Source organism: Polyodon spathula, chromosome 3 (assembly GCF_017654505.1).
Source record: "Polyodon spathula isolate WHYD16114869_AA chromosome 3, ASM1765450v1, whole genome shotgun sequence".
In the NCBI taxonomy this organism is placed as follows: Eukaryota; Metazoa; Chordata; class Actinopteri; order Acipenseriformes; family Polyodontidae; genus Polyodon; species Polyodon spathula.
In genome coordinates this window covers 8,305,345-8,328,743 of record NC_054536.1, presented here as the reverse complement: position 1 = coordinate 8,328,743, position 23,399 = coordinate 8,305,345, and the positions used below count along the sequence as shown (strand labels likewise).

Sequence of the window (23,399 nt, the reverse complement as noted above, 5' to 3'; positions counted from 1 at the left end):
TTGGTTTAAATCATACAGATGTGCCACAGAAATGCCACAGGTTACAAAAACCACAGTCCCAGAGTATGTGGGTCTCGTTGAATCTGAAGCTCCGATCACTGTGAATATGCAACCCCAGGAGCAGGGGGTGCGCATTCAAACACCGTTTCAGCCAAACTCCCGAAGCACTCTGCCAGAGCCCCAGAGCTCCTCCATCAAGTCTGAGGTGATGCCAGCTTCCCCAGTGGTGATCCACCATGTCCAGAGTGCCCCAGTGGTCATACAACAGTCCCAGCACTCGGCCACCCTGCTGCACCACTCACAGAGCCCCCCAGCCACGCCGACCCTGCGCCTGCATTCCTCGTCCATGGCGGTTCAGACCCTGCAGAGCACTCCTGGCAATGTTCAGCAAAGCCAGGAGAGCAGCACCGCTGTCCTGCAACAGAACCACACCACCCCCAGCCCAGAACTGGCAGCCCAGGCAATGAACATCGGCAGTGAAGCCACCACGCAAAGCCTCTTGGTTGAAGAAATCCAGACCAGAAACAGAAACCGAGTCGTGTCCATCGAGGTAACCTTGTCGATTTTTTTTATGTTTTACCACCTCTCATTGTTTGCAACCATGCTGTTTTCTTAGATAATAATTTTAGATTAGGCAAAATTAAATCAGAGCCATTTTTATAGGGAGGGTTGCAACGCTTCGTTCAAATGAATCTCAAAGTGATACATAACCGAAGTCCCAAGGAATGCATGGAAAACTTACTTGCTGCTAGATCAGTATTTAAAAACTTCCATGAAAATATACCTCCATCCAAACAATGAATCATCCTAACTAAGAGACTGCACAGAATGGAGTGCAATTAGCAATAACTAATGGTAATGTGTATGATCAGCTTGATGACAGTGAGCAATGTAGTAACAGTAGTGTTAGTGGATATCCATGGTAGTTGGAACTGAAAGCTAATTAGGGGCCTTTTTATTTGCATTTGTTTTAAGTTCTATTCTAATGAAATAATGATAGCTGCAACTGATGTAATTTCTAGACCTGGGGATTTCTGTAAATTGTATTTACTAAGTATTGAAAGTATGAATGAAAGGATTTTTTGTTGTTTTTGTTTGTTTTTTAAACAGGCAGCAGAAAAGGAATGGGAAGAGAAAAGGCTAAATGTGGGTCATTATGATGGGAAACAGTTTAAGCAGCTCCTCCAGGAGGCTCAGGCCAACATGATGAAAGGGATCCCCAGCTTAGAAGTGTTGCAAGGGGCAGCACCTCCCCCGCTGCCCCCTCCACCTAACCCCGATGAAGTGGACACACTCCACATACTGGAGCCGCAAGCAGGTAAGAGCAATGCAGGCTCCAAAATTTTGAAGTGAACCAGCAAAAAGAACCGAGTCCCTTTGAAGTGAACCAAGTTCTTTTGCACTGAATTGCACACGTGAAGACAAAAGGAACGGAGTTGATTCTATAGTGCTCTTAACATTGGAATGGTGACATTTATGTCCCACGAGCAGCAGACCAGGATTTTGTAAACTACAGTAATATATTTATTAAAATCTGCAGCACTTCATTAGGAAACAGACTTGATTGGGAAAAGTAGCTGGGAAAGTCTGTGGCTCTTGGGAACTCCCCAATTCCTGAGCCATAAAAGCTGAAATGAAGAATCTCAATTAATTAAACTTACAATTGCATATTCTGACACAATCACAAAAGCATTTACAGTAGTTACTCCCATGTGCTCCATGGTGATGCACCATCTGCTTTTCTCCACATGGGATTTATTATTCCAGCTCAGGAACTTGGCTTATGGCAGACTACAAAAATCACCATTCGAACACAAGCAAAACTTAAAGTTCGATTAATAATGTCCAGGAAGTGGGCTTCCTAGTGGCGCATGCAATAAAGGCACTCTGCGTGGAGTGCAGGATGCGCCCTATAGCCTGGAGATTGCAGGTTCAGATCCAGGCTGACTGTGACCGGGAGCCCCCAGGGGGCGGCGCACAATAAAATAATGCTGCATTATTTTATTTTTGACCCACCTTTCCAAGTGCAGTGATTTTTGTACTCTCCTGAATCCCCCTTTTCTGTATATGTATATTGCAAACTGTATATTGTATCATAGCACAGAACACTGAACCAGAAGTCATTTGAAACCTTCTTTCAACACAAGGTCAGGTCAGTTTCACACGCTCTTGGTTAGTGGGATTCAGGTTCACCTGCTGTGCTTCAGCAGTATTTAGGAGGGTGATGACTTTGTAACGAATACATTCCTTGCACTTAAATTCCCAGTAAAGTCACCCTATTAGAATGCCATTGTAGTCACCTGGTGCTTGGTTAAACACTGCCCCAAATTCCTGCGGTTGTATTGCCGCCTCCAGGTCATTTTGAGCCCCTTACAAATGCTGCTTCAGCACTATCTTTTTACACACTTGTTTGGCTTCATTCTCTCACCCTGCTCCTGCTTGTTTGTCTGCTGCAGAGGAGGCCCCACACACAGAGCCAGGCATCGAGAAGGCAGTGAAGTCTCCCCCTCCCCCTCCCCCTCCTCGAAGAACTTATCCTCCAGGGTCTGGCCTGACCACCGGGAGATCGGGAGAAGTGATATTCACAAGCAGGCAGGAGGCAGTCAGCGCTCAGGTGTGCACATTATTAGTATTTCACTTGGAAACAACCTCCAGTAGCATTACTTCTAGTTAAAAAACATTTCTAGACATGCTGTGCAACTTCACTCATTAGGGAGAGATTAAACTATGCAAGATCCTTGATGTCCACTACGGTTGTGCTAATATTTTAGAGTAATTACCTTTAAAACTTATTTGTTGGCAGGTGTAAATACATCAGAACCACCAATTTATGAATGTGTCAAGCTATATACTGACAATGAAAATGTGCTGTAAAACTAACAACTGCAACTGATTCGTCACATAAACGTGACCTGTCGTGCAACTTAACTCTGGGATGTGTGTTTCCTTGTCATGTTTAATCAGAGATTGCACCTTGCCCAGGACCACAGTACCACAATTCACTCCTGAGATGACACACATCTATGACAAGATGTGATTGTAATAGACTCTAAAATGGCACCATGCGTAATGCACAAGAAATTTCAGTTGTCTCTTCAATTAAAGCTACTTAACTAAAAAAAGGCGATACATTCAAATAACGTGAACCTGCACAGATTATAACAGTAAACCCTCTTTGTTTTGAGAGCGCAAAGCTTTGTTTCAAAGACAAACAGAGACTTGGAAGACCTGGGAACAGATTCAGGTGTGAAATATTTGGTTTCAGTGCCTTAACAAAATATAATCGCTGCAAAAAATCAATAGCAATGGAGTCGTGCAAGGTCAGAGGATATATTAAAGACAAATATAAACATATAAAATGAATGGAAGTGCAAATAGGACTGTCATGCTCAGCTGGAAGTGCACAGCAAAGGCCTGACTCCAAGAGCAGGATTTATCAAACCCATCCCCCTGACAATGTCAGAATGCTTCTGGAAATGTTGTCTGGCTCAATCATGCAATACAGCATACTGTGAGAGCACATGGCTGAGAATAAATTAAGTCAGCTGAGCAAATAGTTAATTTCACATGGCCCAACACGATCTCCTTGGAAACGAGCCATGTGACATAGCTTGATATAGATGGCACTTGATTTGAAAACAAACCTAAAGATGTATAAAGTCTTATAACATTAACTCACTCTACTAAAAGGGCCCACTTTAGATGTGTTTCTAGGCAACCCTTTTTGGAGCTTCACAATAGGGCTCTTTTTCCAGTGGCTTTTATAAAACATATTCCAGATACATTTCAGCATTCAGTGGCTTAGTTATAAACTTGTAAATATAGTGATGCTTAGCTAAAGGAACTGTATAAATCAGCATTGATTGGTCTTGTTTCCTTCAAAGGAGGCAGAAGCAGCAGCAGCACAGGTTCAGCAGACCAAATTACCCAGAAGTCCGAGCGAAAGCAAATCGCCACCACAAACCCCGCCCCCCATCGTTGCCTCGTCCAGCCGGGAGGAGGAAGATGAGGGAGACAAGATCATGGCGGAGCTGCAGGTAATGACAACTGTGCTGGAAAGGCAGGGTGGCCTTCATTAGTCAAGGACCCCTCTGTCTGTATTTGAAACAGTGGTGTGTGTGTGTGGGAGAACAGCAGTAGTTGTGTGGTGGGGTTTAACCTTTTGAATTCCTGCTCTAAAGTTGCAGTTGAGGTACTGTCCAATATGGAGGCAGTATTGTGACTACTTCAGCATGAAAATACAACAAAGAATGTTAATTTTTTTTTAAATGTATAAAAGTATTTCAGAGTGCTAATCCCTAGTATGTATGTATTTTGATTTCTTAGGTTTTCCAGAAGTGCACTTTTATGGATGTAGGGACAAAAAGTATTGTTGAGCATCCCAGAGTTGAAACCCAATTCAGAGAGATAAGGCCTGGGGCCTTAATATCACCCAGAGAAAAGAAGGTAATATGTGTGGCGCTGCAGAGCCTCAATCGCCTGGCCCAGCTCCCTTTCTGCTTCGAACACTGGTCACACACTCTTTGAACTCTTTACCTCTCTCTTGAATGTGGAGATTTGCTTGGTGCTAGTTGTTGTTTTTGTCTTTTTTTGTTTCTTTAATATTTGCACACCTGAATCTGCAGGAAACATTGTTCACGTGTCAAACATCCAGAACAGAAGTGACAGGGATCCTGGAAAAACCCACTCAATGATGCATTCAGCAACTGAATGAAATCAGTCAAGCCAGTGCCGATAAAGGCCACAAAAGGCAACGAAGCTCCTGTTGCCTTTAATTAAACTGACCCTCTGACTGAGCAGTGCAGTATTGTACGCAGGACAGATATTTTAAAGAAACTGAAAGTCAGTATACTCAAAGTTTTGAAGCTATTGCCCTTAGGGAACACAAGTGAGTTTGTTATGAGGGCAGTTTATCTTTATCTAGATGGGCTATTATTAAACAAAACAAAAAACATGGGAGAGCTGGAACTGAGCCTGCTTTTACCAGGAGGAGGCCTAAGACATCATGGAAATGATATTGTAGGCATCAAGGATCTTGTCAATTAAATCACGAAAACAAATTTTCTTGCAGAGTTGGTTCTAATTGTCTTGCACTTTCTGGATCGCTGCTGCGCTCTGCGCTGGTTTAGGTTCTGTTGTAATCCAGATTGCTATTGCGCTCTGCGCTGGTTTAGGTTCTGTTGTAATCCTTCTGCTCTTATCTTGCATCATGTATTTTGCCTCATTTACTCCAGCAGAAAAAAAATTGTTAAAACTGTCCACAGTGTCCCACTGCTCAACAACTGTGTAAACTAAAACTTCAGTAAACTTTTACCCAGGAAGAAAAAAATAGGCATTTCAGAAAAATATAAATGTATGCAATAAAAAGAGTAAAGGTCATTTTGACTAGAAGTCTTTTTCAAACGGCTTCTTGTGGGGAGATTGTTTTTCATTTCAGTTCATCACTGCTAATGTTGTTTACTGAATCAAAATAAAAAATAAAACTCTCCCCATAGAAAGCCATTGAATTTAGTAGTTATGGATCAAAACCCTTTTTTCTAAATGTTCATTGAATTGAGCCAGTAGCCTGGTGGACATTTGATACAAGTTTCCATGATTGAGCGCTTGCTTTGACATTCGGGACACGCTGAACGTGTGAGGGAAAGGGGTGTTGCACTCTTGCTTCAGGTATTGCGTTGATCTGAAATCATTTAGGCTGTGAAATTGCCTGTTCCTTTGTCAAATGGAAATGTTGACTGTAGATGGCGATTTTAATATTGTAATATTGTAGCTCTTAATTGTACTTCTAACCTTTTTTGTTCTCCTCATTATAGATGTTTTTTTTCCCCCAAAAGAAAATGTGGTTACTATGTTACTAATGCTGGCAATGAATCTTGAATTGATGCACCTAACCTTTTTTTTTTTTTTTTGGCTCTGACATCTGGGCTGCTTTTAATGTTGGTGTTTTAGGGGATGGCAATAATTACCTGATTCTGCAAAACAAATTCTTATGCCGCTATCATTTATTTTTTGTTTGTTTTAATTCAGGTGAAAACAGTTTCTACAATCAAATATGCACGTATATAAAACTGCATTAAATTAGCGATATAGTTGCCTCCCCTAGACTGTAGAACTAAAGGTCATCAGTTATCACGAAATCATTGGATGGCTACTGATAACCCATAATCCAGGAAATATAGTTGCAGAGGTTCTTTGAAGCACAGTAATCATGCTAATTAACTCCTCACTGCTTTACAACGATAGATAGCAGGTAACATCAGTAGTCATGTAGATATAGTCAACATTGAACTGAATGTGTAAATACTGACCCTATTGTTTAATGTGAATACAGGTGATTTACCTCTGGCAAAATTAAATGCAGTAATATGATTCCAATCGATGTACTGCAGGGATAGACATACGACTCCTGTTGCATAGCAGTTTGATCAATTCCTGGTTTTACTGTGAGTTTAATAGAACACAGGCTTGCTGCCTATGCACAGTGGCTAATCAAGCCCGTAGTAAAACCTGGAAAGGGTGAAACTGCTATGGAATCAGAGTCTTCTTTCCGTCCCTGTACTGTACAAGGGGGTTATTTACAAAATTGAAAAGTGCAATAAATGTATTCACTTAGCATGAATCCGTTTTGCTTTTATATTTCAAGATCAGTGTGATTGTGTTCGAGTAAATAAGCACAATGTGTAGGTAGAGCTGAGAACGACATTTACGCAACATTTTACCAAGTTTAAAAGTAACCCCCTCAGCTATGGCCAAATGTTTTGCATCACCTAGAATTTTAGGACTGAAAAAGAAAAAACTGAACATAATTTTAAATCATATAGTCAAAGAAACTACAAAATGATATTGCAAAAGGAATAATATTAGTACAGTATTTCATGTTAGATTTTGAAATGTTAAGTATATGTAATTCAATATGTTAATGTAACATTATTCAGCAGGTTTCAAGCAAAGTTAGTTAATTATATAGGGTGACGCAGCACTCTTGATCATAGCTGTATGCACTGGAAATAAATACAAAATCTTTTTTTTTTTTTTTTTTTTTTTTTTTTTAGAACTATTGTAATGCTATGTTAAATTAAACCTTGTATTTCAATACATTCAGAACTTGTTATTGAGGTGTGTTACAAGGATTTTATTGCACAATGTTTCTTGGAGACCCTGGGTGCACTTTTGCCCTTTAATTTAAAAGCTGCAATCCTTTGGGTCTTGCACAGGAATCCATTGTGCAATAATGTTCTCCTCATGAACTGTCCTAGCAGAGCATGGAGATACTCGGTGAAGAGAGACAAACAGACACTGATGAGAATGGAAACGAGACTGTGCTGGATAGCCCTGGGGTAGGTGTAAAGTACTCTCTGGAACATGCTGTGTGATGTCTGATGCAGTTTGTAAGATTTCATCTTGCCCTACCCAAAAGAACCGTGTTTAATTAAGCACCTTTGTTTTGGTTTCTTTTTACAGGTTATATATTACGTCACTGCACAGATTTCAAATGAACCCCCTTTACAGCTACAGGAGCCCAATGTGGATGGAACTGCAGAAAGCAACCAACAGTTTGTGACTAATGAACCATTTGTTTTCCAAGAGTGTTCATATGTGGAAAGCCAAGGGAACTTCCCAGATAGACAACATCAGTTCCAGATTTCCTATACTGAAACTCAGCAGGAAGTACCCGATGTGGAACAAAAACAAGAAATGAGAACTGCCCATTACATTCAGAAAGAAGAGCTAACCAGAACCATACCACAGAAAGGTAGCATTGAAGACACCATGATAAAAATGTCTACAGAAAACTCTGAAGCCATTAATGCAAGCCCTTTGCCTACAGAAATGGCTGTAAGCCAACTGAACTCCTTAATGAAAAACCAAGAGGCTCCTGTGACTCTCGAGTCCCCTCAAGAATTGACAGAAGATGGACACAGTGAACAGGTAGTACTCAGATCCAAATCATCCAAGGTAAATATCAAGTATTTTGAGGATGCAAATTCGAACCCTAGTTCTCCTAGTGAAGAAAGCCCTACACCCATTGATAACATAGCGTTCATGATCACGGACACAGAGGTGCAGGCTCTTTCCTGCGGAGAATTTCAAGAAATAGTCAGCAACAAGGGAGAAAACGTACAAACTGTAAATGTTGATGCCAACCGGGAAATGACGACCCAGGATTACAGCCACGGGCAGTTGGATTCCGAAGACCCAGCTGCAGGCCTGGACAGGAAGCCAGTCATCATCATATTCGATGAGCCAATGGATATTCGATCAGCTTACAAGAGGCTGTCCACTATATTTGAGTCTGAAGAGGAGCTGGAGAGGATGTTGGCTGAGGAAAGGATCGATGAGGAAAACGAGGAAGCTGAGGAGACCGATTCAGATAGAGAAGAGGTCTCTCTCGAAAGCCGAGCTGATCGAGTGGAAAGAGCAGAACAAGAATCAAGTGTTGACAGCTTTAACTATCTTCAACATGATAATGCTCATTTACTAAAGCCTCCTGGAGGGTCGACTGCAGAAGCGAAACCTAATGTTCTAGATGGCAGCAAGCAAGACGCTAAGAAAAAGTTCAAATTCAAGTTCCCCAAAAAGCAGTTGGCAGCTCTCACTCAAGCCATTCGCACAGGTACAAAGACTGGCAAGAAAACACTACAGGTGGTGGTTTATGAAGAAGAGGAAGAGCCGGATGGAACTGTAAAACAGCAGAAGGAAGCCAAGAGATTTGAAATTATGTCAAAGCTCATAGACGACGAAACCACCTCCACTACCGTCAAAACTATTAGCACAGTACAACAGACATCGTCAAATTCTCAGTACAGGACTGATGAAATTCGTAAGAATACATATAAGACCCTTGACAGCCTGGAGCAAACCATTAAACAGCTGGAAACGACAATAAGCGAGATGGGTCCCAAATCGCCTGAAGAAACTGTGCTGGAGGAATCTAGAACCTTCTCTTTTCAGAAAGCTGAATCTATAGAACAAGCCGAGCCTCAGGTGGAGCTTGGTTCTGTCCGGGAGTCGGCAGCTCCAGTCAATTATCAAAAGGGCCTGCAGTGGAAGAGGTCCAAACCACAGCTATTACCAAGGCCTGCAGCCACCACCACCATCACCTGTGAACAGGTCTCTTTTTAAGCTCTTCTTGCTTCGTGCAGGTGGCTTTGGTTTCTTTTGGGGTTTTTTCTAACAGCTGACTCTTCGGCGGTTAATGTATCTTGCCAGTGCAGGGAAAAGCTGGGAATCTGATGCTTTAACCCTTTGGTGTGTGATTTGTGGTTGTTGTCATGATTGTGGACTGGCATTTATCAGTGGCTGTACTGTATTTTGATTTGGCTAAAACTCTAACTCGGGTTCAGGCTGTGATTTTGACTTTGTTAATTGGTATTTTTTTTATTTATTTAATTAATGAGCATGTAGGTTTCCCTGGGAAAGCGGTTGATTTCCTGAATGAAACTCCCCTGATATTTGTGGCTTTAATTATCTTTCCAAATAATCTTATAATCAGTACATGGCATCATTCAGCTAATAACATCCCCTACCCCCACCTGGCAGCAGGCTTCTCGCTGGACCTTTTTTAGGCCAGCTCTAGAAGTGACGCTGTGATTGGTGCTCCAACTGATCAACCCGGGGGCCGAATAAAATAAGAACTAAATCTGTTTTGTTTAGTGGGTGTATTTTTTTCTGAATGTTGGGTTACTGTTGCATGCGTGGTGTATTCCGCTGGGGTATATTACAGTCAGGATCAACTTATAAAATGAATGATTTGGGTATATTTTTGTCTTCTGCCTCCAATGTCATTTTTAATTATTATTTTTTTTAATTTTTGTAGAGCAGCAGTGCAATCTCATCAACCAGCAGGATGCCAGTGCCAATGTCTTCAAAATCCAGACAGCAGCCAGGGAGCCCAGACAAAGTTGGAACACAACAGAAGCTCCAGGAGCCCCAGAGGCAGTTCCGACAGGTAGTTTTACTGTAGACCAGTCTTTGAAAAGGACATTTAAATTGTGTTACAAAAATACTGAAAAAAAGAAAATATGACTATGATAAAAGGTGGAATAGCTTGAGTTATGAAACCTTAAAAGAAACCAAAGGCTGAGCATTTTGGTAAATGGAATTAAGTAGACCAACCTGGATCTGTAAACATCTCTCTTTTTTTTTTTTTCATCGGCTTGGATGGCATGTCTCAAGAGTTCTGTTTTAACATTTCTGTAACATCTCCATCACCTCAAATGCATGTTTGCACCGTTAACTAAACAGGAAAGAAAAATCAAATCTCTTCAAAAGCTGTGTTCCTAGATCGAACTTTCCGCTAACGTTCCGTCTCTGTTCCTTAGTACCCTGCTTATAGAATGTTTGGGCTAAACACACCTGTACTAACTACTGAACCAAACGTGATGATCTACTATTCTCAACAGGCTCTCATTATTCATCTACACCCCCACAGCATGGCAATCACTATTACTAATATAGGGGCAACTACTGCAGCCACTCTCCCCAGTGCAACGACTCTCCCCAGTGCAGCGACCCTCCCTCACTGCAGCAACTCTCCCCAGTGCAACGACTCTCCCCACTGCTTTGCCCCCCTCTCTTTCTTTCCGCTCTCTAATTATGGTTTCATTGGGTCTACTAAATAATGTGAAGGCCTTGGTTAATAATGTCATTCTAGTGTATGTTTTTTTTCTTTCTTGGGGGACCTGTTTCGCAGGCCCCTTTTGTGGTTGACGATGTTTTATTTTTATTCAATTTTTTAATTTTTTTTTTTAATTTTTTTTTTTTTTTTTTTTTTGACAAACCGTGTCTCCTGCCATCTTTGTTTGCAGGCTAATGGAAGTGCTAAGAAAGCTGGTGGGGATTATAAAGCTTCTTCCCCTACTCTACCTGCTTCTAAGATCCCAGCCTTTTCCCCTAGCTCAGGGAAAGGCAGCTGTGGATCTGCTCCTAGCTCAGACAGCACTAACCCTATTAATTCCTCTTCCTCTAAGTCTTCCATTCCTTCTGCCCTCCTGAACCCCCATGCCAGCCGCTCCTCTCCCCATCACCCCTCCTCATCCTCCCACATCCCCTCTGGCTCTAACGGCTCTCTGAGGCTTCAGAGCCACACTCACACTGGGAAAGGTCCAAGTCTTTCCATCTCACCACAGACTCAAAATGGCCGGCCACCCCCTTCTTCCTCCTCCTCCTGCTCCACCTCCCTGAGTCCAGGTGTGAAGAGCATCCGGACCATACACACACCCAGCTTCATCAGCTACAAGGGGCAAAGTGGGAAGCCCACTCCATCTTCTTCATCTGCCAAGGAATCAGCCCAAAACCACACTTAATTAATACACCGGGTTTGCTGTATTGACCATTGATATTATTAGTGTTGTGTTGTTTTTATTTGCTTTGGTTTCATACTGCACCAACATGCTTTTATTAGTTTTTATGATTTCTCTTTATTTTTGCTCAACATCTGCAGCGTACCAGATTTCCGGATCTGTCTGTTATGACCTGTACAGGAAAAAAAATAAAATTGTGTTTACTTAACGGGTTAAAGTCAGTGTGTTCTGAATTGTTAGATAGAGCAATGCTTTTGTGGTTACAGGTTTCTTTTCGATGGTGTTGAGATTGAATATATATTTTTAATTGATGTGTTGGGGGAAAGTATACATTATTTGAAATATTTTGTATTGTGTATAAAAACAATGTGAAAAAAAATAATGGTAATAAAAAAGAAAATATTAAGAGATGGATTAGCTTTTAGTTTGACTTTTGATTTTACTTTCAGTCTTTTGATTTACCAGTGTTGTGGTGTTTTGTTTTAATGCTAGATCTTAAAAAAAATATAAAAATAAAAATAAAAAATACAAAAGTAAACATGAGAAATATCCATTTAATAAGTGCTGGTATTTCAAGTCTGGGTAAGAAGAATGCTTTGTGGTAAGCTTCCTATGCACTGCCGGTTTACTTTGTTTAAAAGTGCTTATGATAGATGGATTTATGAGGCAGATATTCTCTTTTCTATTTCCAGTAGTTGTATTGCCTATCTGCCAAAGTTATTTTTTACCTAATATCCATCTTGCAGCTTCTACTAACAAAAACACTGTGTGGGTATTTTAATTTTGAACCTAAAGTGGGCTATTTCCCAACCATTACCTTAATAAGTTGTGCAGCTGCAGTCAATGGTTCTTGATGTTTAAATATATACTAAACAGTAGTACTTTACAGAGTAGTAATAGTAGCAGACTTGTGTATATAAATGCATATATAAACCTGGGGAAACCTAGTATAATTTTGTTAACAAACCAAAGTTTATTTCTATGCATGCCTTTCTGATATTGTGGATGAGGTGAACATTGCTGATGTGAAAGAGAAATTATGTTTGCACAGAGAGAGATTTTGTAAATATGTGTGTTTTCTTCTTCATTTTTCTTTTTGTAAAGCAGTAAACCATGTTGTATAATACAGCTCTGTGTTAAACCGATAATTGTGAAGCTATAATAAAATAAAGGGCTGCATGCTTGTAAATATGTGTTTTGTTTTATGTTATTGTTTTCTGTAAATGTCACATGACCAAGGATTCTTGTCTTTAAATGCTAGTTATTTTGAGGGAAATTCTGCCCTCTAGTGGTGGGGAACTGTGCTTCCATAATCACTGTCTTTTCTTATGAGGCTAGAATCAGAAGAATCCTGTGGTACTCCTAGAAAAGAAGCAGGGCTGCTAACCTCAGTGCTGTGTCTTATTCTCTGGAAAATACACAGGATAGAAGTGGGAACAAAAGTGGGGGCAGCTTTTACCACTGATGCAGCACTTTACCAAAATGAACATTAAGCACAGTTAAGCACTACCTTACCAAAATGAACATTAATTAGCATTGGGTCTGTGAAACCAGTCAGTGGTTAAAAACGGACCCTTCACGTGTATTGAAATGCAACTCTTCACAAGTACTGTACATACTGTACTAACATCTGTCTCTGACCCACTTACAAGCATTGCGAATGCAACTGAATTACTATCAGTCCCAGTATGGTCTAAAGTGATTATTGAGTAAGTCTATTTTTATAGCCTGCTAAGTTACATACTAATGTCCTATATTTCTAGCAGAGTAAAAACTTATTAAAGCTATAGTGATTTTCTTTATTTGTGTATGTGTGCTTATACTGTCACCTAGTGGGCTCCAGCCTGTAACCACAAGCTACAGGGTTTCTTAACTCTAATAGCCACTCCTCGGACATGACCCATTATTTTAGTGATATAATGTATCTTGCATCGGAAATTGATTTGACTCCAGGTACATTAGTACATGCCTGCAATCTGCTGAGGACGTAGCAATGAGATCACATGCAATCTGTAGTTTGTCGCTGCACCAGTAACGTCGAGTTGGGATGCAGAGTTCAACAATTTCAAACATGGCACTGCCGTTGTTGCCTAAGGAGTGAAGTAATATTCCAGCGTAATGGATGTTAATTGTTTATCTACTCTAATAGGTCTCTGCCAATACAGTGAAAGAACAGTAACCCAAAAGTAAGTATCAGAAGCCTGAACTGTAGAAAGTGTGCACAAGCCAGCCTGCCACTAATACTGCTGTTAAACAATCCATTCTGTTTCCATTTCTGAAAAGCGGAATGAACTGTTATGATGATAAATCGAACATGGTGTAGAAATGGAGCGGTGTGGAATCTGGCCTAACAAGGTACTTCTAAGCAAACTGGAATTGATTTGAAAGTAGAATCACAACAACGTTGTTTTTTTTCCTCTTTTTTTTGTTTGTTTTCAATTCGTTCACATGATTTAAATGGTACCAGAAACGTGTACTGACAGCAGAGCACGCCCAGAAACTGGATCACGGTAGACAGGGCCTGCCAGGCCTGTTGGAAAACCTTTGCAAGTCCCTGACTGTATATGGCATGTTTAAAGATTAATATGCTGGACAAATGCTTGAAAATTTATGGAAAACGTGAATGCTCATAAATGTAGAGGCAAGTACAGTTTTTACAGTAGTGTTACAGTTAGTAAATCAAGTTTTATAAAGGCACATATCTGTTTTACACTAGATGGCAGTGTTTAGCTGCAAGTCTCCCTGGCACACCAAGTAGAGTGCAGTACTGTAGTATGAAATGTAAACACGGTGCAGGGGAAGCAGGTATTGTACTACAATTAAATACCCTTGATAATGTTTGAGTTCACTTGTGTCAGAGGCCAATGAAACAATACATTAAAAAGTACGATAGGCAAACCTTAAAGTGTAACCGTGCAATAGCATTGGCACACTGATTTAAGCCAGAAAAACATGTATTGTTCTTATGTCAAAATTGTCCTACGGCTACAGTACAACCATTGGGAAGAAGAATCACATTGCTTAGGACAAGCAGAACGCATGATGGATCAGAGAAACCAAAGAATATTAAATGTTTATCAGATTTTAATAAGTTTGTAAAGTGCAGGTCAACTTTCATCACTTAGAATATGATAGTAGCCTTTGCTATTGAAAATAAGTAATATCTAACTATTCTTTTCCACCTTAAATTCTACTGACAGCACATGCTCTTATAAGACGGGAGTGTGAATCGATACAAACCAGTGCCTGCTTGCATTGTGGGGCACTGTACGGCAGGCTAAAATAATCTGAAAAGGCCTTGATGCTTACGAGATAAATTCAATCGCTCACATAATTAAAATACCAATCCCTGTGGAAAATGGTTGAGCTTGTGCTCCTTGTTTACCCACAGCTCTTTTTTATCCACTGATCGGAATTCCAGGCTGTGGCTTCCTTTCACTGGACTAAACCACCTCTACTTCCTGCCTGCCTGTCCTGCCTTCTCATGGGTGTTGAGGATAAATGTTGCCAAGGCAACCACACAGTAGCAGCGGTGAACAAATGCCAGAAGAACAGATTGGAAACATTGTGGAAGTTCCCACACCTACCTTATTGTTTTTGAAGTTCCCAAGTAGGATTAAGTTCAATTATGCCTGGAAATTCATTCCTTTAGCTTGGCCCCTGCTCTTGCAATGATGTACACCATTGTCAGAAGAGAAGCAGCAGCAGCAGCAGCAGCGAACATCATGGCTCAAAGCACACAGGATGGAGTTAAATGATGAGGGGGTGGTCAGTAAGGCCTGGATTGCTGCCGTTACATATTGCTGAAAAACGTTCCCACAACATGAACTATGAAGCTAGTGTGCACAATGCTAAAGCATTTTTAAACAAATTGTAAACCAATGAAACAAACTAACTGGAAGAAAGTGTATGGTTATGGTAATATTAACCTAAAATGGGCCATATTTATAAAATACCATAGAAACAGAACCGGGTTGTTAGAACAAAGTGCAAACCCTCCCATTTATCAAAAGCATGTTACTTCATTGTTGGAACTTGATTGTATGGAGCCTGAACACAGCCTCACTTACCCAGCATTCCAGAGTAGATACTACAGGTACACAGAACAGTATTCAGCTGTCCTTTATCTCTGACCATCAACTTCAAATCTTAAAATCAGGGGGTTTAAAAAGTACATTGGAAAGGAATTCAAAATGCTTTCTTTTATTTTTCTTCTCATGTATCCTGCATGTTTTTTGGTGTCCAATGCATCTTGTTAACAACGCAATTGTCAGCATGGAAGATCGCGCAGGTGTTCAATCCAAGACAAAGTCAAATTATTCTTACAGTCTGCAGTGTGTTACTGATTGTTGGGTCAACAGTATTGGATGTGATATTTTGTGCATTCAAACAAATGGCAAGAATTACAAACCCAAGCCAATTTGGGGAGGCATGTGTCCTCTAGAGATGTGCTTGTTTAGAAACACATTAATCCAATCTGTCATCAGTCACCTTAACCATCTCCACACTGCCTAAGAAATGCACAATAAACACACTGTAAATGAAAACAATTATTAAAGGAGCCTGGATAGCGCGTTGGTGGCACAATGTACTGGAGGCCGATTTGTTTGAAAAGATCAGCAAGCACCTGTGACCATGAGGGCTTAGTTAATGTTGGTAACATTCCAATAACGTAACATCTGATTTATAGGCATCGTTGGGATCAGGTTTGTACAGGGCGTTTGATTTAATAGCAAAAGTGTACGCTGTGGAATGATCATCTTATGTTTTCTATTTTCGCCCATCCCCACTCGTTGTGTTTTATAGAACTGTAGAATCTCAGCATGAATCTTACCAAAGTGTACATGGTTCTGACCAAATTTTAACTGCATCACCGACTAGAACACTCAATTACTAGAAGACTGATTGACAGCATATAGAAATGTGACCAAAAACGTGTGTGTGTGTGTGTGTGTGTATATATATATATATATACACACACACACACAGTGGCTTGCAGAAGTATGCACCCCCCTGCAAAGTTTTCACATTTTGTTGGCACCTGAGCGTACTCCACGACACTTTCAAATTAGACATTACATGTAGAATCTACAGAAACTACTCCACATTGATAAAGTTAAAAAATACATTGAATATAAATAAGTAAGATTTACAGAGAAAAACAGATTCATTTAAGTTGCATAAGTATTCAACCCTTTTGCTACTGCAGCCCCAAGTCAGCGCAGGTGCAAATGATTTGTTTGAAAGGCCACAAACTTAGTAAAGTGGTTTAACTTGTAGATAATTTCCCTCATGTATACAAAGACTTTCAAGCTGCAACAAAGCAACCATGAAGACCAAGGAGCTTTCAAAAGAAGTCAGGGATAAAGTGGTAGAGAACCACACAGCAAGAGAAGGATACAGAACAACAAAATGCAACATTACTGGTAGGGGGTGAATACTTCTACAAACCACGTTGTGTGTGTGTGTGTGTGTGTATATCTATATCTTTCATTTCATATTTCTATACGATCTTGTTACCAATTTATTTTGGAGCATTTACCTTTAATGCAACATCTGGAAGTTTTGGATTTATTTATTTATTTTACTTAAACATATTGCCTGAACAAACAGATCACAGAAAGATTGTTTTTTATTTCCAGTGTTTTAGGGGCGTCTCCCACTACATGACTGTACACAAGCATGATGCAATGTCCAGTTTCAGGACACATTTATTCATGCAGTTTCAGAGATGAAGAAAAATGATCAAATGACCAGTTTTTCCAGGGTCAACGATATACATGCCTATATGACAACATTTATTACATCTGGACTTTCAGGGGGAAAAAAAAGACATGAAATATGTACATTAAAAGCTACTTATTTTACAGAAATATTAAAAACGTCTCATTTATTATTATTAATAATTATAATAATAATTCTGACTATAAAACCCTTTAAGACCCAGCTGGAATGCCTACAGAATGGAAGCTCTGAATTGGCTTCTGTTGAAATCTGTAAAATGACTTCATGAAAACTGAGCTGTAGATAAAATTGTCAGTCACTCACAGTACATTTTATATATTTGAACAAAAGACAATATGGCACCCTACTATCTCAGAAGCAAATCATAATGAGGCACTTTCTGTTGTGAATAAACATTTGTAGGATCTGATGAATATTTATTTTTGCATTCTAATGCTAGTTGTTGATAATGGTAAAACCGTAATACAGAAATATTGCATCAGAAGTGTTGTTCAGCACTCGCTTTGTACATTTATTTTCTTCTTTTTAAAGTCATATAAAAAGATATTTATTTAATTTTATGAGCACGGAACGTCTGGCTGTCACAATGCACTGCAAAGAGATTCCACAGTACACAGCACAGAAACCAGCCTATAAAGAGGCTGTAAAACAGAAGAGATAAATATCTACAGTTTAAAAATACAATTATTACAAGCAACTAGATATATATACACACTAATATATATATATATATATATAATATATATATATATATATATATATATATATATATACACACACACACACACACATATATATATATATATATATATATATATATATATATATATATATATACACACACACACACACAATATATATATATATATATATATATATATATATATATATATATATATATATATATATATATATATATATATACATATATATATTATACACACACACACACACACAATTTCTTTACTTTTTAAAGATACTGATAGAACCGTGACCTAACCACTTGGGCGCCAGATAATTTGTAAGGATGGGCATCCACTGCAGGGCTTAAGTTTGTTTTGTTCTTGTCCCGACTGTCACCGTTCAGTTGTTCTGATGACTGCCTTGGCGACTCTGATGGAGATGGCCTACTGATCTGAGCTACACTGCTAGAGCTGTCTGCATCATCCTGAACAGATAAAGGCATCTCTGGCATGGACCCTTCCCCTTGGCTCCTGCCTACTGCAGCCAGCTCTGCTGGAGAGTCTGTGTTGACGTCCAGGTTGCTGGTGCGGAAGCGCTCTCGTGCAATCCACTCTCTGATGGAAAGGTCCTGGGAGTTACATTTGGGTTTCAGACGGTCCATGGCGGACAGCTCGGATTCTTCATCTGCTTGCTCCTGCTCTTTCCAGTCGTTCATGTAGGCTAACTCCGCAAAGTCTCGCTGTCCTCCCATGGTGTGTCTCCGTCTGATTTTTTTTTTCCGTCTCTCCAGTGATCTGGTTTTTTGCGTGCCTACCCCGAACATGTCATCTGCAGAACTTTTCAAACGAAACTTTAACCTGTCTGTGATCTTCAGTCGCCATACCGGCTCCTGCTTCTCGGGCTCGCTTTTGTTTGACGACAAGCTCCCAGTCGATTTTTCCTTCTTCATCACCTCAAACACACGCGACAACCTGTTCGACTCCTTGTCACTCCATGTCTCTGCTGAAGACTCACTGTCAGTTTTCTGCCTCGCTGACTTTTTCCTGGAGAGCGTGTCACACTCGATCAGCTTGTGAGACGCAAACCCCCGGTGACTGTCTAGTTTTGGAGTGGTGCTGCCCTCTGTTCCTGCATGCTCGCTCCCCATCGACCCTCTCCGGCTGTGGAGATCCTTTTCGTGGAACACCTCCCGCAGTGTCTTTTCGGGAGCTGAGAGTGATGCAAACACAGGAAAGTCACTTTCGCTGTCCGTCTCCATCGGCCGTCCTTCGCTGATTAGTTCGCTCCGTTCATCATCAGCCTCGTCTCCCCTGCTTTCTGCCACAGACTGAACCTCCGGGCTCAAGATACTAGACTCCACACCAGTCAGGTACGTCATAGACGACGTGGTTGAATAATCTGAAGTGATAGAGCTGGTCTCTGCCGCTATGGACTCGTTACCCTTGATGTCAGGAGTTGTCCACTTCCTGTAGCGCGCCCTTCGAGAAGCCTGGGAGCTTGTACTGTTCATCGTACCTAGATCTGAAGCATCATCAAGCTGGGAAGGAGGATCAGAGAGAGAGGATTTTCCCAACGCCTGAAGTCGGTAACTGAGACTTGGCGAGTCGGTGTGTTTTGGGCTCGGTGAAGGACAAGGAGAAGGTTGTCCCGAGGGCAATTTCTCTCTCATCAAAAAGGAATTTCTGTTGTCCTTTTTGCACCTGGTCACTAAATCAGTGCTTTTATGGATGTCCCTTTTGAGATCCTGGCTCTCTCTAGACCATTCTTTTTGGTTCAGAGTAACAGTCTCTTTGTCCGCCTCTACTTTGCCTGTGTCGTCATTGGACCCGTTTGTGTCGAGGTCCTTCTTTAAAAATACACTGTCCAGTTCGTCGTCTGAGCTGCTCGGCAGTGGCTTGTCCTTTGGCTTCTTTCGTTTGCGGCTGGCCGCGGCAAAGATTGAGGACACAAGAAGTTCTCTGCTGTACTGATCCTTTCCAGATCCCCAAGAACCCTGTTTAGTAAGAAGAAAGGGGTTAATGACCTGTGGATTATGAAATCCAATTAGAAATATATTACCTAGTAAAAATAGTGACTTTTTTTTTTTTTTTTTTTTTTTTTTAAAGAAGTCATAATAGTAAACATGTTCGTTTTATGAAACCACTATATTAAATATAAATTAAATATACTAATAATCTTCAATAATTTGCATTGGTTAAGCTGGAACATGTTCTCGGCTACAACTAGGATGACTCACAAGAACATAATCTCACCTTGATTTTTGCAGAGTCAATATGGCCTGAATCTGAGATGTAAATAAAAGCAAATGTAGCAGATGTTATGATCTTTACACAATTACTCAATATACAGACAGGCACACACACACACACACACACACACACACACACACACACACAAGAACATAATCTCACCTTAGATTTTGCAGAGTCACTAGTGGCTGAATCTGAAACGAAAAGAAGAAAAATGCAATCATAGCAGAATTACCGCCAATCTTCCATTTAACAAACTGTACCGATGAAGAGAAAAGCGTAGTCCACAAAAACACAATGTACGACAGTGAACAAAAGAGCAGAACACATCGGACACAGTCGCAGCTCATGGAGATGAAAGCACCACAGAAAGCCACCGCCATGAAAGAAAGCTGTGAATTGTGAGTGGAACGGCAAAGGGACCTTGCTGGTTGTCCTGGGCAGAGAGCAGAACTGCTTCTACACACTACTATCTCTCTTCAGACTGTCATTCATTCTTTCTACCTAAAAATATTCTAATACCAGCTAATACACAGTCTAAACTTTAGTGGTAGAATTTTTATATGGCACACTTCGTTAATGTCTTTCACGTTTGTGAATTTTCGATTGTTAACGATGCTCATTTATCAGCCTTTGCACCAAAGTGTTTATCTGAAAATGCCAAGTATGAAAATAGTCTGAACAACCTATACCCCAGTTTGAGAAGCACTGCACTGAACCACTGCGGCATCCTTGGTATGTACATTTGTAGCTGCCGGTTTTTATACATTGAAGGGTTGAGGAGCTGTGATGAGATGTGCAAAGTAATGAAGACTACAAAGAGTTGCTATGCAGCAAGAAAACATGACAGGGGGCAGAAAGGGGCTAGCAAAGAGGCATCTCCAGGGCAGAATCAGGAAGGTCCTCCTATTATCCTACTTATTTTTTCAAAGTCATTTTGAAATCTAGTTTAAATACGTTGGCGGTTTAAAACCATTTTTTAAAAATCTATAAAGATAGCTCAGCCCCCCACCACACCCCTTTTGGACACATGACTTTATGCTACATGACTGAAAAACTGGTAGACCATACCATTCTATTTCTCCTCAGGGTCTGCTTCAGAAATAATAAGAAACAGCAGAAAGACTTTTAAAAAGTAGTATTGGTCTGTTTAAAATAATCTTAAAAAGTAAATGTAAAACACTGATGACAATATTTATTTGTCCATTTACAAGAAACGGGGATTTCTGCAGACTAGGCAGCTACAATGGGGGCAACAATCCTCCTTCTTCCTACAGTTCCAGCTGTCCATCAGTGACATCACAGAATCCATCAGTGACATCACTCCTCCCACTTGGCCTGTTTCAAGATCAGTATGTGTAAATGCTGGAAAAGCCTTAGACACTCAAGAAAAACTAGAGACAAAGGGATCATATTTGTGTGAAAGAACATGCTGATTAATGCAACAGTTGGCAGGATCACACTCACAGAATACTGAAAAGAAAAGAAAAAAGCCTATGGAATTGAAACTTAGTAAAAGGACAAAACGACAAATGAAATGTGTAAGGGGGAGAAAATGAAAAAAAAACTGAACTGATAAAAACTAAAATATATAAAAAAGTAAATATAAAAACATATATTAAAAAATTCAATACACATTGGACACAAACAAACTATTGTAACCCAGTTTTCCTTTTTTTCTCAAACGGATTTTCTCATCTAGAAAAAGGTTGAAATACTAACTAAAACAAGAGTCATACCCTGGACCACAAACCTATGTCTAACTACTGATGATTACTTTTGTTTAGATTCTTAGAATAAAAGACTCCCGTAAACTAAACTGTATATTATATATATATATATATATATATATATATATATATATATATATATATATATATATATATATATATATATATTTTTTTTTTTTTTTTTCTTAAATAAAAAAAAGATTATGAAGCTTAATTCAACTACGAATGCCTTTGTGTTCCGAAAAGAGTAGTAATAAGATTACCTTTATTTTGCCAGCTGCTCTTAACCTTTTTTCTTTCATGTATAGAACAACAACAACAACAATAATAATAATAAATAAATACATTTCTGTTGATGTTAACCCACCCCAAAGCACATCTGGTACAGGCAAGTTACCTGATACATCTCCTGGAGATCCTCCAGTCCTTCCAATGTTGGTGAGCAAATGATCTATGTTTGGCACTGGCTGAGACTCAACAGCATTCTCCTGACGAACTGGAGTCTACAATTGAACAAAATATGAGCCCCGGAGCCAATAAACAAACACACATTCTCATCCACTGCTGCAGGCCAGGGAAATACAGCCTTTAACCTGATGTAGGTGGAGAAGACACTGTATCCAGAACACTGCTCCCTCTGGTCACAGTTCTAACTGCATCATTTACAGTTATCAACAGCACAAAACTAAACTATCCTCCGTGCTTAGACAAAGAATACCAACTACTAGACCCTGAATGCACAGGCTTAAATAACGAATACCAACTAGTGGACCCTGAATGCACAGGCTTAAATAAAGAGCAATAGAGATTACAAAAATAGAAAAAATCACAAAAAAAAAAAAAAGCAAGTTGTAAAATAAGTGTGTGTTTAACGCACCGTTGGATCTTCATTGCCTCCTTCTGTAAAAAACCAGTGATACTGCAAAACAAAGAAAGCAAGATGCATCAGTACATAGCGTACATATTCTCCTGCCTATGTAATAACTACATCACCATGAAAAAGCATAGGTCACTATAAACTACATCTGCTGCCTGGAGAAGAGCAACATAACAAATGTCCAAGCCTACTTTCATCAAAAGCAGAAAAATGGTTCCCATGATAACTGTCAAAAACTCACTCAATCAGTTGTAAAATAAAACAGATCGACAAGAACTACAGTTTATTCACAGGAAGTTAAATTGCGCATTAAAAGATGTCCATCAAGTTTAATCAAACCTGGGTAAGATGAGCTTCTCGTATAGTCTTAATTAGCTCAACCAAGCATGAAAACTGTCAACTGGCCTCGATTCTGAACGCCTTAGGCGACCTGCTCTGCATCTGCACTCGAGTTGCAAGGAGGCCCCGATACCAAGCGAAAAAAACTGATGGCCTGTCCAACTGCATTTCAGTTCACTTACATGCTGAATAAGTGTTTCTACAATTTTGTACTGATCTGGCATGTGTGTCACCATATGGGTCATGTTGTCTTCTGATGTCCTGACCAGAGTGGGACCGAACACGATCGCCAGATTCCGTGGTTCCATCTGCAAGACAAGTCCCAGTATTAAGGTCATTATTTAACTGGCAGATTTAGTTACCCCCACACAAAGTTTGATGTCGCCATAGAAAATTATGGAAATTTCCTGAAAAAAAAAAATTCACATCACATCAGGTTACAGTTTCAGAAAACAGGCCACATCTGGATCAT

At 39.9% G+C, this 23,399-nt stretch overlaps 2 protein-coding genes across 19 annotated transcripts in view; one reads left to right on the top strand and one right to left on the bottom strand.

Annotated features, from left to right (window-relative positions):
- Positions 1-12,492, top strand: part of LOC121312290 (sickle tail protein homolog) — a 211,875-nt gene extending 199,383 nt beyond the window's left edge. For 9 of the 13 annotated variants that reach the window (XM_041244217.1, XM_041244216.1, XM_041244215.1 and 6 more), the window contains 9 exons: positions 19-550; positions 1,111-1,318; positions 2,457-2,614; positions 3,885-4,037; positions 4,327-4,446; positions 7,257-7,337; positions 7,462-9,111; positions 9,818-9,949; positions 10,809-12,492. In XM_041244217.1, the coding sequence (XP_041100151.1) occupies positions 19-550; positions 1,111-1,318; positions 2,457-2,614; positions 3,885-4,037; positions 4,327-4,446; positions 7,257-7,337; positions 7,462-9,111; positions 9,818-9,949; positions 10,809-11,306 (3,532 nt within the window). In that variant the 3' untranslated portion in view covers positions 11,307-12,492. The remainder of the gene's footprint in view (positions 1-18; positions 551-1,110; positions 1,319-2,456; positions 2,615-3,884; positions 4,038-4,326; positions 4,447-7,256; positions 7,338-7,461; positions 9,112-9,817; positions 9,950-10,808) is intronic. The other 4 variants (XM_041244232.1, XM_041244231.1, XM_041244212.1 and 1 more) reach the window with 3 other exon arrangements.
- A 5,508-nt stretch (positions 12,493-18,000) lies between these two features.
- The window catches only part of LOC121312245 (rho GTPase-activating protein 21-like), a 79,706-nt gene continuing 74,307 nt past the window's right edge, over positions 18,001-23,399 (bottom strand). For all 6 annotated transcript variants that reach the window (XM_041244187.1, XM_041244195.1, XM_041244203.1 and 3 more), the window contains 5 exons: positions 23,110-23,235; positions 22,589-22,630; positions 22,109-22,214; positions 20,144-20,175; positions 18,001-19,725 (listed from right to left, as the gene is read on the bottom strand). In XM_041244187.1, the coding sequence (XP_041100121.1) occupies positions 18,019-19,725; positions 20,144-20,175; positions 22,109-22,214; positions 22,589-22,630; positions 23,110-23,235 (2,013 nt within the window). In that variant the 3' untranslated portion in view covers positions 18,001-18,018. The remainder of the gene's footprint in view (positions 19,726-20,143; positions 20,176-22,108; positions 22,215-22,588; positions 22,631-23,109; positions 23,236-23,399) is intronic.